This window comes from Myotis yumanensis, unplaced genomic scaffold (assembly GCF_028538775.1).
Source record: "Myotis yumanensis isolate MYYU_CA2020_CCGP unplaced genomic scaffold, mMyoYum1.0.hap1 SCAF_9, whole genome shotgun sequence".
In the NCBI taxonomy this organism is placed as follows: domain Eukaryota; kingdom Metazoa; phylum Chordata; class Mammalia; order Chiroptera; family Vespertilionidae; genus Myotis; species Myotis yumanensis.
Genome location: NW_027223760.1, coordinates 65,216,435 through 65,232,826, shown reverse-complemented (window position 1 = coordinate 65,232,826; position 16,392 = coordinate 65,216,435). Strand labels below are relative to the sequence as shown.

Genomic DNA, 16,392 nt, shown 5'->3' with positions numbered 1-16,392 from the left:
GAACCAGTCCCAACTTGCTCGTGTTCTGACCTCTGGAACTTGAGATTGAAAGGGCGAGCCTTCCAAAAGTGAGATGACAAGGCTCTTGCTTCTCTGACAAACAGCATTCTTTCCTCGATGTCTACTTGTGATTATGCAAATTATACATTTAAAGGTAATTAATCCTTAACTCCTGGAACCTGACCCAGCCTGGATCCATCCATAAACACATTATGCAGTTAAGAGGCATTTAAATGGAGACAACTGCGTCCTTGCTTTTACTAAAAAGTGTTGCTTTTTATAGAAAATTAGGTATAGGCTATGTTATAATAAAGTGGAATTAAACATTTTCAAAAATGTTTTCCTTTGGACTCCTGTAATTTTCCCCTGTTCTTTCTAAATACAAGTCCATTAACTTTCTCCTCCTAAAATGCTACGTATGGGCAGGGCTGTCTCCAATACTCGAGCAGCCCGGGGTGAGAGAAGACCCCTGGCCTGAGATACCCCCTCTCAGCCCTGACTCCAGCGTTACCAGTGGAAATCCCAGCTCATGCCTTCAGATCCTTTTTGCACAGCTGCCCTTTGGCCTTCTCTTGGCCCCAGGGGTAAATCCACCCATGACATGACTGGCCCCCAGGAGAACAGATGGGGAAAAGGCCTGCGCAGACTTAGGCAGTTGAGTCGGGAATTCCAGGGTCCCCACATTTTGGTTTCACCAGGAACTCTGAGCAAGAGTGGGGTGTGGGCTTTGGGTGAGCACATCCCTTTGGAAGCCCCAAATCCTGGTCTTTTGGGGAGGAGCACAACCAGGGAGGACCGTAACACGGGCTGGACAGCACAGGGTTCAGGATAGGGACGCAGGCTGCCCTATTCTAAGAGTGGTGCTGTATACTAGTATATATACAGTATCTCTACAAAATATATATAGCACATTTTACAGAGTGAATACGTGTCCCGCCAAACCACTGTCACAGGTTTCAAGGTTCTGGACAGCAAGAACTAGATAGAGAACATTTTGTTTGTCCAGCACCTAGTTTATGTAGGCAGAGATGCCGCTTGAGGTTATGGTACAAGTACTAGTATGCCAACTGCTTGCTGAAATCTTCAAAGGGGACCAGGGAATATTTATTTGGAAGTCATTGTATGAGCAAAGGTTGTGTGATGCTGTCAAAAAGCACAGAGGTAAAAAAAAAAAAATCTCACCAACAAAGATTCAGACAGAAGTTTGGCGGTTCCTAAATCACTCTCTTGCATATGTCCCGGGCTTTCCCTCCTGAGAGCCCCGCTCACCTGCACCTGGCAACACTCAGTACTTCCTGTCCCCGAAGCCTTCCGCCAGCGCTAGGCCAAGTTCATGTCCCCAAGGCTCCCACAGCTCCACCCATAGCCTGACCACCTGCGACTGCTTCTTGGGCGTCAGCCTCCCCACTGAGAGGGTGCGCCCTGAGGTCTGGCACTGTGTCTATCAACCACAGCCTTCCCACGGCTCATCCCAGGACTTGGCACAAGCCGGATTCCCACCACAGGCCTCTTGCTTGCTCATCAGCAGCAATAAGGATTCCAAGCCAATGCAGTTTGGAGTTGCTGCTCTTCACTACCAGGGATTCTAAATACTTCCAGATTCAAGCAAAATACCACTTTAACTCCTGGAAGAGAGAGATGAAAATAAATCAAACACCTGACTGTGGAGCGTTACAGACGTGGAGGCCATTGGGGGCACATGTGAATATCATATGCATGTAGTCTGAGGTGTTTAAATGTCATTCATTTGTAAAGGTGACCTCAGGTTCTATGCCTGTAGAAGGGAAGCGTTTGTTAAAAAGACAGCAGTCACACTTTTTCAGAAAAACTTCATATGCACACACACATTATCATTTTACCTATAGATCTCAAAATCTTACTCTTACTGAAATTGGGTTAAGGGTGCTAGAAATACCTATCAGAAACTGTCTGTACTTATTGGAAAGGCGGCACACTGTATCTATGCAGCAGATGGATTACTTCAAGGAAATGGAATGTTATGGAAAAGTAATTGTCTTGACATGAATCTGTAGGTCATTTCTACCTGCAACCGAGGACTGCTGGTAGAATATTAGCAAAGACAGCCACAACATTAAAAGATACTCAATGTCTGCAGGGGTCTGATACTTCTTAAATCTTACTTAGAAGCATCTAGAAAGGAAAGACACGCCCAGTGGGGTGAGTAAAGATAGTCCTCAGAGGGAACGCTGCCTGCTGCCCTCACTCTCTCCGCAAGTTTTCTGTGAAGAATCAGGAGAAGAGGCTTATGCAAAAGGTAGGGTCTCATTTCTGCTTCTCCCTCTTCCACGTTACACCTCTTCAACTTCCACCCTCTTTCCTGCTCAGAATGCTCTCTGTATGCACTGAGGCCTTGCAGATGCTGCCACAGTTCCATCCCAGGAAGTTCCAGCCATTCACTTTGAAAGCCAGCAGCTTCTTTGTATCTTTCCTCTGAAACACTGGGGTAACCTCTGTTGTGAGCAAGAAGGTCCTCCCACCAGCTTCCGAGGCCCAGGTCAGGACAGTTTGGGTCACACTGTGTGTGTGAGCTTGGGTCTCACCCTCTGCGGCAGCCATCCTGTTAATAAAAGCCTATGCAGCCATGATGCCCTCAGGCCTTAAGGAGCAATCACCAGGAGCGAACACCAGCAGGGGTGCATGGGTGGGCGGGGCTTGACACTGCGTGTGGGGCGTGCAGGTGGTCCCACTGCTCCAGCCTACCTCTTTGGGGCAATCCATCGAGGAGCCCCGGATGTGTGGGCGAGGCCTATGTCTTTGGGGCCATCAATGGTAGGGCTCCCACACTGTGAGAGGGCACAGGCCAGGCTGGGGGATCCCCCCTCCAGTGCACGAATTTCATTCACCAGGCCTTCATAAGAGGATGGGAGTCAAAAACTACATGGGTTTCAGAAGATTCTCACAAACCAAACTACCTGGGGAACTTCATCTTTCATCTCTTTTAAAAAATATATTTTATTGATTTTTTACAGAGAGGAAGGGAGAGGGATAGACAGTTAGAAGCATCGATAAGAGAGAAACATCAATTAGCCGCTTCCTGCACACCTCCTACTAGGGATGTGCCCGCAACCAAGGTACATGCCCTTGACTGGTATCAAACCTGGGACCTTTCAGTCTGCAGACTGACGCTCTATCCACTGAACCAAGCCAGTCAGGGCCATCTTTCATCTTAATGACAGATACTTGGTCCTTCAAGTTCATCCTCTAGCTGAACTCAAAGCAAATCCCAAGCAAACTCAGTGTGCTCCTTCGCTCTGCCCTGAAGGGGCATTTCACTGCCTACCTTCAGTTCTGCAACACCCAGCACCCTGGAGCCCAGGTCCCTGTCCATGCTGCCAGTGATCTATGTCATCTTTGCTTAAATTCTGAACTTGTCGCTATCACTTACCTATGAATTGGTAAATGAGGCAATTAATAATTGTCAGACACTGGGATTATTAAAACTTATCTGCATCCCAGCAGCTTTCACATAGATTGCTTTGTATTATCATCGAGCCTTTCCATGCCTTGCCCTTCCCACTAGATTGTCAGCCTCTTGAGGTGGGGGAGATCTGTCTCTTCCTTTAATTGTCCAGAGTATGTCCTTAAAATCACATTCTCTGAACACTTTGGGGTGGAGGGGAGGCGGGGCCTTTCTTTTTAGCCGGATAATTTGCATGAACAAACAGTAATTAACAGCTCTTCCTTGCCCATTCTCATTCTCAGCAGGGGCTGCCTCAGAGGAGACTTTGATAAACGCTCCCTTCTCTACTGATAATAAATGATGAGGCTTCCCCAACTAAGCCAGGCCTGAGAGCTAGGACGTGATCACTGCAAGCCCAGGCATCAGCAGAGGGGACACCCCCAAGGTAGCTGCTAGTTAGTTACCCAAGGGCCTGGGGAGGTATAAATATGGTTATTCGTGCCTGGGAAGGTTATATAGTAGTATATATGCACACGTGCAAAGCCTCCCCTAGGGAGGGAACTTAATGGGACTAAATCGCCAAAATCTGACAGAGACCCTTTCATGGTGGTAGAACCAGCTCTGAGCTGTCTCCTTGCTCTTCCCCACAGCAGGACCTTTAGTTCAGATCCCTAAAGGGGGCGGTGCCTCTCCCCCGCTTCCAGGAGCGCGATGCCCCAAACCCAAACACGCTGCAGGTCAGAGTGGGTGCACCTAGCCTCTTCTGACAGTGGCCTGCCAACAGCTCTTTGCAGACAACCTCCTGCTCCCCAAAACTCCTGCAGAATGCTGGCGGGCTGCCTGCCGCAGGGCGACACCTGGAAGAGCAAGCGATATAAAAACAAGTAAAACAAGCCACGCTCCCACTGCTCAGAAGCGACTGGTGTCCTCGTCTAAAATAAAAAGGTCTCTGTCTGCAAATCCCGTTTGCTCGACCGGTAATCCACCCCCCGCCCCCAGCCCGGCGTGTCCGCCCGGTACAGCTGTTTTTAATCCCTACTTTTCTCACTTGGCGTCCCGGGCTCGGGCTGACCAGACGCGGAGCCACTGAGCGTCTCCCCCTCCCCCTGCCAGGGTCTGTCCTTCCTCCGCCGTCTCCTCTTTCCCCGCCTGCATCCCCGGGGGCAGAGTGTGGGAAGAACGAATTTCCGCCCGGTTTGTTCGCCACTCGCCGACTTGGGTCCCTTCCGGACGCAGCCTGCGCACCCCGGCTCCTCCCCCGGCTGTTCCACGGAGTCCGGGACCCAGAGAGAGAGGAGGCGCGGGCTGCGGGGGCCGAGCCGCCCGCCGGGGCGCAGCAGCCAAGCCGCGCCCCAGCAGCTCTTGGAAGGACTCCCGCCTGCCTGCAGCTGGGGAATCCACTCGGCGGGGAGAATCCGTGCCAGGGAATCCAGCTCTCCGGACTCGGGCTGCAAACAAAAAGCTCGGTTCTTGTTCTCCCCTCCGTCCCACTACGCGCACCCGGAGAGTTTTCTGCAGAGATGCAACAAGTAGCACCCGCCGCTCGCAGAGCGCCCTGCGCCGCCTGACTGGGCTGGACGAAGCAAGCCTGCAGAGACCGGGCCAGACACCGGACAAAGGGCGGAGGAGGGGCTGGACCGCGCAGCGGAGTCCCTAACGAGGCCATTTAGTGACTCTGGCCAGGCCAAGGGGAATGCAGAGGAGACACAGAGCCGGCGGGCCAAGAGGACGATCCGGCAGCTGCACGCAGGGCGGGCGGCAATGGAGGCTGCCCGCGCCGTGCGCTTCCTGCTCGTGGTGTGCGGCTGCCTCGCGCTCCCGCCCTGGGCCCAGCCAGTGTGCCCGGAGCTCTGCGACTGCCAGCACCCCCAGCACCTCCTGTGCACCAACAGGGGGCTCCGCGCCGTGCCCAAGACCAGCTCGCTGCCGAGCCCGCAGGACGTGCTCACCTACAGCCTAGGCGGCAACTTCATAACCAACATCACGGCCTTCGACTTCCACCGCCTGGGGCAGCTCAGACGGCTGGACCTGCAGTACAACCAGATCCGCTCTCTACACCCCAAGACGTTCGAAAAGCTCTCGCGATTGGAGGAGCTCTACCTGGGGAACAACCTCCTGCAGGCACTCGCCCCGGGCACACTGGCCCCGCTGCGCAAACTGCGCATCCTCTACGCCAACGGGAACGAGATCAGCCGCCTGAGTCGAGGCTCCTTCGAGGGCCTGGAGAGTCTGGTCAAGCTGCGGCTGGACGGGAACGCCCTGGGGGCGCTGCCGGACGCGGTCTTCGCCCCTTTGGGCAACTTGCTCTACCTACATCTGGAGTCCAACCGGATCCGATTTCTGGGCAAGAACGCCTTCGCCCAGCTGGGCAAGCTGCGCTTTCTCAACCTCTCTGCCAACGAGCTGCAGCCCTCGCTGCGCCATGCGGCCACCTTCGCCCCGCTGCGCTCCCTCTCCACCCTCATCCTCTCGGCCAACAGCCTGCAGCACCTGGGGCCCCGCGTCTTCCAGCACCTGCCCCGCCTCGGCCTGCTCTCCCTCAGGGGCAACCAGCTCTCGAACCTCGCACCAGAGGCCTTTTGGGGGCTGGGGGCCCTGCGGGAGCTGCGCCTGGAGAGCAATCGGTTGAGCCAGCTGCCCGCGGCGCTGCTGGAACCTCTGCACAGCCTGGAGGCGCTGGACCTGAGCGGCAACGAGCTGTCCGCCCTGCACCCCACTACCTTTGCCCACCTGGGCCGGCTGCGCGAACTCAGCCTACGCGACAACGCGCTCAGCGCCCTCTCGGGGGACATCTTCGCCGCCAGCCCGGCCCTCTACCGGCTGGACCTAGACGGCAACGGCTGGACCTGCGACTGCCGGCTGCGGGGCCTGAAGCGCTGGATGGGCAACTGGCACTCGCAAGGCCGGCTTCTCACCGTCTTTGTGCAGTGCCGCCACCCCCCGGCCCTGCGTGGCAAGTATCTGGATTACCTGGACGACCAGCAACTGCAGAACGGGTCTTGCGCCGATCCCTCTCCCTCGGTTTCCCCGACCGGCGATGCCAAGCGGCGGCCCTTTCCCACAGCCACGAGGGAGAAGATGGCGCCCCCTGCCGGTGGCCTCGCGAAGGAGCTGCCGCCACAACCGCAGCTGCAGCCACAGCAGCGGGAGAGATTACCGCCCGGGGCGCCCTGGGATGGGGAGCTCTTGAGCAACCGCAGCGCCCTGAGGCTGAGCCCATGGGGTCCAGGCCTCCAGCAGCCGGGCCCCTCCGCCGCTGCTGTGGCGGGCCCGGCGCCACACCCCCTGGACCTGCAGGAGAAGCCCCAGGGGGGACGCCCGTCGCCGGCCGATCCAGCCCACGCGGAGCCCACCCTGCCCGGCACGGCAGCCTCTGCGCCGCCGCCCGCCGGCGACCTCTGGCAGCGCGCCGCGCAGCAGCGCCTCTTCCCGCAGCAGCAGGAGAGCGCCGCCCAGGCCGACGGCGGGGCCGTCCTGCCGCCGCTGGTGTCCGACCCGTGCGACTTCAACAAGCTCATCCTGTGCAACCTGACGGTGGAGGCGGTGGGGGCCGACAGCGCGTCGGTGCGCTGGGCGGTGCGCGAGCACCGCAGCCCCCGGCCGCTGGGCGGCGCGCGCTTCCGCCTGCTCTTCGACCGCTTCGGCCAGCAGCCCAAGTTCCACCGCTTCGTCTACCTGCCCGAGCGCAGCGACTCGGCCACGCTGCGCGAGCTGCGCGGGGACACCCCCTATCTGGTGTGTGTGGAGGGCGTGCTGGGCGGCCGGGTCTGCCCGGTGGCCCCCCGGGACCACTGCGCCGGGCTGGTCACCCTGCCGGAGCCTGGGGGCCGGAGCGGCGTCGACTACCAGCTGCTGACCTTGGCCCTGCTGGCCGTCAACGCGCTGCTCGTGCTGCTGGCCTTGGCGGCCTGGGCGTCGCGCTGGCTGCGCAGGAAGCTGCGGGCCAGGAGAAAGGGCGGGGCCCCCGTCCACGTTCGCCACATGTACTCCACCCGGCGGCCCCTGCGCTCCATGGGCACCGGCGTGTCCGCCGACTTCTCCGGGTTCCAGTCGCACCGGCCGCGCACCACCGTGTGCGCGCTCAGCGAGGCGGACCTCATCGAGTTCCCCTGCGACCGCTTCATGGACAGCGCGGGCAGCGGCGCGGGCGGCAGCCTGAGGCGGGAGGACCATCTCCTGCAGCGATTTGCCGACTAGATCCAGGGCCTCCAGGGTGCGGAGACCATCTCATTGGCCTTGAGGAGCCCTCTCTCTGTGGCGCCCTTCAACCCACCTCAGGGGAAGATCTCATTCCATCAGACTGTCTCCTTTTGTGCATTTGGCCAGATAGGCCAAAGAGGCCAATTCAGCACTGCTCCCCTGCCCCCCAGTTCCCAATGCTCATAAAATAAATGGGTGGTACTTGGTGGTCAAGACCAAGAGTAGGGGACGACGCATGGATAGTGGGGTACAGAGGTGGAGGCCTTCTTTACACGGAGACCGTGGCGCAGCTATGAGATTGGTTTTGGTGGCATGGCAGTACAATAGCCTCACCCCCTTGGGGGTAGGAAAGGGGGCTTGTGCCCCCAGCATGGTCAGATTTGGAGACTAAATACTTTTTTACTTGTTCAGTGTCAAAAAGAGGTGTTTTGTGTTCTATTTAAGAAAAAAGGAACTTATTACCATGACAAAGGAGGCTTGGCAGGACCGCCACTGGTCTGGAGGTTTGTGCCAAGAAGGATGGTGTCAGCAGGTGGTAAAGGTTAACGCACTCACCCAGGGGGAACTCCTTCACGGTGGATAACTTGACTTTTAAATAATCAGAGACGCTATTTTTTTTTTTTCAACAATGTGAAGAGCTCTGACATTTAACAAACTGACAAACTCAAGGACTATTTTAGATGAGCCAGGTGGCTCAACAGTTTTCTTTTTTTTAACGTGAACATCACAAGAAGGTTCGCTGACCTTGGGGTTAACAGATGACACACTTTCTCTGGAGAAGGGCTGCGTCCAAGACTTCTCCGTCAGGGTTGCTCCTGTGGCTTTTTAAATTTTATTTTTTTAAACCCATAGAGGGAAGAGGAAACGTCAATGCCAGACTTGATCAACGAATGTAATGCGTAGGTCACAGGTGGCCCGGTAGGGAAGGCCAGTGTTCTAGTTTGCTTACCACATCGCTGACAGTGTGTGTGGGTTGGGGAAAATGCCATGTGCTACTTCTCATGTTTTTATCCGTGACATGCAATTGACTGTGTCCTACTGGCCCTGAGTTGCACAGTTAAGTGTTAAAGGACATTTCCTAATAGGGGAGCAAAAGGTGATTGTGTATGTTTGGTCACATTAATGTCTTACTCTATAGGAAATAGTAGAAGGGAAGAAATTGTTGGGAAAATGTGAAAAAAATGGACATCGGTGGTGGTTTTTCTACGAAAACCAGAAGATTGTTACGAGTACTTAAACCTCACTGTGAAATAATTCTTTTTGCAAGTTAGTCCCTCCATGACCCTGTGTTTTACTGTGTTATTAAATCTTATCTTGTAGTTGATAATTGCAGTCTTTCTTTTCCATGCTTTTGTGTTAAACTTAGGGTTAGGCTCCTTTATTTGTTTTCAACTGTTTGAGATACTTTCGTTCCCTGATATTTATGAAGGACGTGTTTATCACTACATGTAGTGCTTCGGTTTACATGAATGATTGCGTGTGTGGTCTACAAGTGTCGTCACTAAGAAGGTGTGCCTGGTTACATTCACTGTGGTTATGGTTCATGGGCAGCGGGGTGTTGTGGAGGCCACGGCATTGGTGCTAAGGCTAACAGTGCATCCTCTGTTGAGGGCCTTCAGCCCCTGAGGGTCCTAATGACTCAGGGAATCGATCACAGTCCAGGGGTCCTTCACCTCCCTGCCCCTCTCCACTCCTTTTATGTGTGGCCTCCACCGAGCCAGGCCTGCCCTTGTCCCCACCGCTGAGCAGAGACCCAGGGATCTAAATGAACTGATCTTTGTTTATGTTCAGATGAATCAATGTCCCGACCACTTAAAGTACAGCTGCTTTCCTGGCAGTCTTATCTGTGGGGCCAAAACTTAGTAAACCACAGGAAGTAGACTGTCATTCTGAGTGTGCTGCCAGAGCTTGTTTCCGACTCAGCTCGCTGGCACCGGGAAGCGGTGCAGTTGTTGGCTTTTCCTGGCAACCCCTGGGCTGTCCTGCACCTTTTCTGCTCCCAGCTTTTTTCATTCATCGAGCAGTTGCATCTCTTAGCTGCTGCTTTGGCGCAGCCTGTAGTGCTGACTCCCATGGAAAGTATGCAAAGGACCTCTAGTTTTCTCACGACCCACCCTGTTAACAGCAGAACATCACTGAACATGCTTAATGCCTGGATCTGTGTACAAACAGTTTCACTGGAAGGTCTTTCAGTGGGAAATGAATAAATGCTATCCATTGTTATGTTCAGTTACGTCAATAAACCCACTTACTGATAGAGATGTTTTATTGTTGGAGTTTCCAGTATTTTATACACCTGCCTACTGTTACACTGCATTTTTCTATAGCAGTTTTCATCATTGGAAATGAACACAGGCATGAAGTCTTTCTGTCCTCTTTCAATGTGTTCTTTTTTTTTTTTCATTTCCATTTTCACAGTAGAGTATGGATGTTTATTTTTAAGAAATGGTTGTGTGACTTGATGCCCCAAGAAAGGGTGAGATGGCTCTAAGAGCAGGTGGCCAGCCGTGGTGTGAAAATGCTATTAAGATCCCGTGACAGCAGGACGATTGGGTCTCAGCAGGCACCAGCTGTTTAAAGGGAACTGAATTAAAAACCAAGCCCTTTGACTCGCATGGTCAATAATAAGAAAGAATTCTCTCGAACTGGGGGTCATTCTTGCCATTACAAAGTTTATGAAAAGAGAAAATTTGTAAAGGGAAAAGAATCAATTTTGTATGTGGTAGGAGTGTTCAATGAGGGATCCATCGAAGCAGTGGAATTTGGGGGGACCCTCAGCTTATCCAATAAGATTATTGCTTTCAGGAGACTCATCGGTTTTTGATGCTGCCAGGTAACAATTAGGATGTGATAAGAACACTGTCATTCATTTGCCAGGCACTGGGTTTTCACCACAAGTACAGCAATAGGGGCAGCTACTGTATTTTAAGAAGCCATTAAAATAGACACTGGACGGCCTGGTACTTGTAGTTAACCCCTACCTCGTCTGCTTCTGAGACTTGGAGATGAGTGACAATGAAGTAGTCTAATGCCAGAAATGTATCCAAAATTCCAGACCCAGAACCAAAACGGAATCCTACCCGGTCTCGTACCTTCGCCATCCAGGAGAATTATGGCATCATTCAAGCTCAGAATAATTTTAAGGAAGTGATGAAAGGCTCTGAGTCCTCTGGGATTGTATTCATTCCATGCATTAATCTCCTTGTGCCTCAGCTTCTGCATCAGTTGAAATGGGAGGCCTACACGTCTGACTGCACCGTGCTAAGGCGAGAAGTCAGAGTACACGGTGTTTGCCAGCACCGGTTACACCTCAGGTGTGTTGTTAGTAGCAGGATTCTCCTGTGCACAGGGCAACAGGTGGCATGATACAGTGTGGAAATCTCATGGACAAAACATTTGTGCTCAAGCCCTAACCCATCAGAAAATTCAGATCATGAGATTACAACAACCCTTCCTCTCTTGTTCTGGTTGGTTGGGTCTCTCCTAAAATTGAGGGTGAAAGGATAGCTCTCGACGTACTTTCTCATTACTTAACAAATGTAAATTCATTAGTATTTGACCCAACTTCTCTATGTTTATGAAACTCATGGTGTACACTAATCCACCCTTGAGGCTGGAACTAAGGGCTGGGTAAATGGTCTTGCTTGTATAGCCCCCACCCCATTTCCATTAACTTAATGATAGCATCTCCAAGTCTGCTTTTATTCTTAGTTTACTTAAAGGGATACTTTGCACCAACAATTCTTTTATCCCCCAGGGATTTCAAGCCACTACATCTTTCTCCATCAGGTGATGAACAGCATTCTTTTCATTTTGCTTGGGAGACAGGTATTTGGAGATTATATCTACATTAATGACTGAAATAGGGGAAGCATAGCTTCTAATACCTGGTTGCTTTCTTGGGGCAAAGTACCTAAATATCCCAGTGCATCTGTGTGATAGATTTTAAGCTACAGGTGGTGTGATTCTTTATCAACACGAGCTTTATAATTTGGCTGTGAGCTGGCATCAGAAGCTGGGTGGAAATAAATTATCATACACATGCGAGAGGTAACCAATCGATGTGTTTCTCTCACATGGATGTTTCTGTCTCTCCCCCTCCTTTCCAGTCTTTTTAAAAATCAATGGAAAAATATCCTTGGGTGAGGGTTAACAACAACAAAAAAGAGAATAATGGGTGTTACCAACAGAGGTAAGGAAGAGCACCTCAGTAGAATTAAGCACAAACAAAAACAAAAAGCTCTGTGTGTGTGTGTGTGTGTGTGTGTGTGTGTGTGTGTCTTACATAGTAAGCCTTGAAATCAGGTCGTGTGAATCATCCAAATTCTCTTTGTCAAAGATGATTTTGGCTATTTCACTTTTTTGATTTTCCATATACATTTTAAAATCAGCTTGTTATTGCTCCCAAAATTGCCTGGTGGGATTTTGATTTGTATAGCATTTAACTCTATAGACCAATTGGGAGTATTCAGGAGTATTGGCAAACCCAGTATAGCTCCTTGTCACAGAGAAAATATGAACTGACAACATGGAACATCTTATGAAGGGAGAAGCTATATCTGAGATTCTTATCTTGGTTTTATATATGTAGTATTCCATGTAGGTAAAAACTTGAGGTATGTATTATATAAAGTGAATAGGGCCTTTATTTAATGTAACAGACTCTTATAAGCATGTGTTTTGTGTCAGGCACTATTTTAAGAGCTTTCCCTACACTAATTTTTAAAAATATATTTTAGTGATTTTTTACAGAGAGGAAAGGAGAGGGATAGAGAGTTAGAAACATCAATGAGAGAGAAACATTGATCAGCTGCCTCCTGCACACCTCCTACTTGGGATGTACCCACAACTAAGGTACATGCCCTCGACCGGAATTGAACCTGGGACCTTTCAGTCCATAGACCGACGCTCTAACCACTGAGTCAAACCGGTTAGGGCTCCCTACACCAATTTATTCATTCATCATAATAACCCTCTGAGGAGGTATGTTACTACCCTCACATCAGAGATGAGGAAACTGAGGCACGGAGTGGGGAGGTGGTAGAGTCTGAATTTGAAACCAGGCTGGCTGGCCTCAGGGTCCTAGCTGTCAACCCTGACACTTGCCACCTTGTGAGTACACGTAACAACTGGTAAACACCAGGGGACTGTTCTCACAAGTCATCATGAACATTGCCCTCCCCATACCTTTCCCAATACTACACTTTAAAAATCACCTCTAAGTAGTTTGGACTTTATTTTCTGCCTGTTTTTCTTAAGCTGTGTCAGGGCAGTACCCAGGGATACAGCATTCATCCTTAAATATTTAATGAGAATATGTAGTGCATCTCATGGCCATGCACGCTTCTCTCTGTCCCAATATGGATGGGTCAGTGTTGCATGCTGCAGGGTTAGTCCTTTCCCCTGGTCTGGGAGTTCCCTGGGGACAGGAATCTGCTCTTGTATTTCTCTTTGTGCCCACAAGGCCCTGCTGGCTTAGAGTTCCTGCTACCTGCTTCTTGATGAGTGCTATGAGGCAGCTGCCCGCCCTCTTCCCACTGAGACGCACACACCAGACACTGTTGACAGAAGTGATACATACTTGTGTGTTGGGCCAGGTCATTTAACAGCTGCACTTCCACCCAAACAACATGTATATAGCAACTAGAGGCCCGGTGCATGAAATTTGTGCATGGGTAGGTTTCCTAGGCCTGGCTGGCAATTAGGGCCGATCTGTGGGGCAACTGGCGGGGTGATGCGGGGGAGGGGCGCCCTCTGGCAGCTGCCTTGGCTGGCCTGGGCCTGGGGCCTGGGGGCAGCTCCTGCATTGAGCATCTACCCCCTGGTGGTCAGTGCACGTCATAGTGACCAGTCGTTCCACCGGTCATTCCACCCTTCAGTCGATTTACATATTAGGGTTTTATTATATATAGGATGGTTGAAAACAGATGGATGCTATAAAATGGAATATTTGGGGGTACAATATAATTCTACTTTTTCTGTCTTTAGTACAGGAATACAGTTCTCAAAAAGTGAACACTTTAGTTCACTAAATTTAGTGAACTAAATTTAGGAAATTTAGTACACATTTCCCCTTTTTGTACTATTTGTAGATTTCATATTGCTTAGAAAAAATCATGGAGTATGTCTTATTTATGTTGGTATTTCTTATTTACATTGGTATTTGTATCATCTGGCATAGTACATTTCACATAGTAGATTCTCAGTAAATGTTAGTAGACTTAAAAAAAAAAAATAGCCATTAGTCCTGTTAGGGAGTTACAGTAGGAGCAATTTTTCATCGAGGATATTTCACCGAAGGCTGCGTTTTTGTTTTCTAGGAAACAAAGAAAATTGTTGCATACACACTGATGATTTTATTTCCACCTGGTCCCCATTCTTCAGTAACTTCTTCCCCCACAAAATCATGACTGAGACTTTTTTAAAAAATCCGAGACATAACAATAATTCACGGATTTCTTTCTGCAGCAGAAGATAGAATACACAAGTGTTTTTGTGAGATAAGGGACATTTCAGCGACACTGTGAGGCCTGGGTTGAAGCGTAGGCGGCTAGTCCGCCAGGTGAATCACTATCTGCAGGTGCCAGAGGGAGCTGTCTCCATGGCTGATGGAGCTCCGACCTTGGCCCATTTATCATCATTACCGCAGCGGACAGAAGCCGATATCGCTATTCTTGTGAATAGGCATCTATAAAAGGAGGCACAATGCTGTGGGAAAGAATGTGTGGTAAAGGTGTGATGGGGTGGGTGTGTGTGTGTGTGTGTGGGGGGGGGAGAGAGAGAGAGAGAGAGAGAGAGAGAGAGAGAGAGAGAGAGAGAGAGAGAGAGAGAGAGTTTGGCTGCTTACATTTTCTTTCCTCTTTTCTGCTTTTACTGTCACAGTCTCTCATCCGAAAGCTTAGATTCACAGAAGCCACTCCGGGCTGTGAGACTTCCAGGGGCATAGCTTTTCCTTATAAGGGAACAGAATTCGGCTGCAGAACATGGACAATCTGTGTTAGCATCTCTGGGCTGTGATCCCCATCTGATTAGGGGGTCAGAGGTGAGGGGTGTGACCTTGGCGGGTGCTGGCGTCTCCCCCGGTCCCGACCCAGCCCGGTGCCAGCTGCTTCCTGGCCTGGAGTTTCCAGGCAAACTCTGGGACCGAGTTCACAGATGGGACCAAGGCTGCCTAGTGACAGGCGGAGGGAGCCCCAGGGAAGCTGTTGTGAGAAGGGGAGGGGGGGAGGGGGGGCATAAGTCAACAGCAGGCCTGGGACAAGGTTACTTTATTTAGAAAACTGTGGTTGTCATTTGTTTTAGTTTGCTAGGGCTGTTGTAGCAAAGTACCGTGAACTGGGTGACTTAAACGACAAAAATGTATTGTCTCACCCAACCGGCGTGGCTCAGTGGTTGAGCATCCACCTATGAACCAGGAGGTCACAGTTCGATCCCCGGTCAGGGCACATGCCGGGGTTGTGGGCTGCATCCCAAGTGTTGGGCATGCAGGAGGTAGCCGATCAATGATTCCCACTCAACATTGATGTTTCTCTCTCTCTTTCTCCCTTCCTCTCTGAAATTAATAAATATATATTTAAAAAAAGAAAAAAGAATGTATGGTCTCACAGTCCTGGAGGCTAGAAGTCCAAGATCGAGGAGTCAGCAGGGTTGGTTCCCTCTGGGCTGTGAGGGGGATCCGCTCCAAGCCTCTGTCCTCGCTGCTGGGGTTTGTTGGCAATCTTGGGGTGTTCCTTCGCGGGTAGAAGCCTCAGCTCCATCGCTGCCTCCACCGTTGCAGGACGCTCTGCCTGTGTCCAAATGTCCCCTTTTTATAAGGACCAGTCATGGGGGAGTAGGGGCCCACTTCACTTCCCTCAGGCCTCCTCTTAGTGGTAAGTACATCTCAAGGACCCTACTTCCAAATAATGGCACCGTCTAAGGCACTGGGGTTAGGACTCCAACATCTGAAATTTGGGGCGTTAGGACTTCAACATCTGAATGGGGGAGGCACAATTCAGCTCATGGCGGAACTCAGTCTGTCCACGGTTGACTCCGTGGGGAGGATTTTCCTGATGACTGATGGAAGGTGACAGGGGAGGGATGTGAAAACAGCAGAGGAAATGGTGGCGATCTTGATTTTTTTTCTAACAAAGAATCAAGACGTGGGGCAATGAAGGGGGACGCCCTCATTGTTTGTCAGGACAGCCATCTTCTTAAGGACACTGACAGTATCCGAGTTGATACCTGACCTGTGGGTCACAGAGGACTAAGTCCCCAAAGCTTTTGCAAACTCCCAGCAGTGTGTGAATTTTAGCTGCCCAGGAAAATTACCCAAAGGCCTTGGCCTTCAGGAACATGGGGGTGCTCACCTGAGGGGCCTGCCCCCTTTCTTGTGTTCCCCAATCTGGTGGGAACTATTTGGGAAGGAGCAGGCCCCTTGAAGGAGTCTGGCTGTTTCAGCTACTTATCTTTCTAATAGCACAGTGTTTTCAAAATAAATGACCTCCTAAAAGGAAAAATAAAAAATAAATAAATGACCTACTTTCTTATCAAAAGCCCCGGTAGAATGAAAGTCAGCTACAACGGGTGCTGTACTAGACACATGTATGCATCATCCCAGTCTTCAAAGAAGCCAATAATGGTATTATTCCCATTTTCCAGGTGAAAAAATCAAGGCTCAGAGTTCAGCAACTTGCTCAGGAGCTCACGGGAGTCAAGCGTCAGTCAATTTCTACACACGTCATATTCTTTTCACTCTGCTCACTGCTGCCCTAAGTGTTTGAGCGTAAATC

At 50.9% G+C, this 16,392-nt stretch overlaps 1 protein-coding gene across 1 annotated transcript; it reads left to right on the top strand.

Annotated features, from left to right (window-relative positions):
• Positions 1-4,666: 4,666 nt before the first annotated feature.
• TRIL (TLR4 interactor with leucine rich repeats) lies at positions 4,667-8,948 on the top strand. The gene has a single exon (XM_070424494.1). The coding sequence runs from the start codon at positions 5,183-5,185 to the stop codon at positions 7,616-7,618; it is 2,436 nt and encodes an 811-aa protein (XP_070280595.1). The 5' UTR covers positions 4,667-5,182; the 3' UTR covers positions 7,619-8,948.
• The last annotated feature ends 7,444 nt before the right edge of the window (positions 8,949-16,392 follow it).

What these genes read in the sequence shown, in the direction of transcription:
- TRIL (XM_070424494.1), top strand. Translation starts at nt 5,183, where the DNA reads ATGGAGGCTGCCCGCGCCGTGCGCTTCCTGCTCGTGGTGTGCGGCTGC.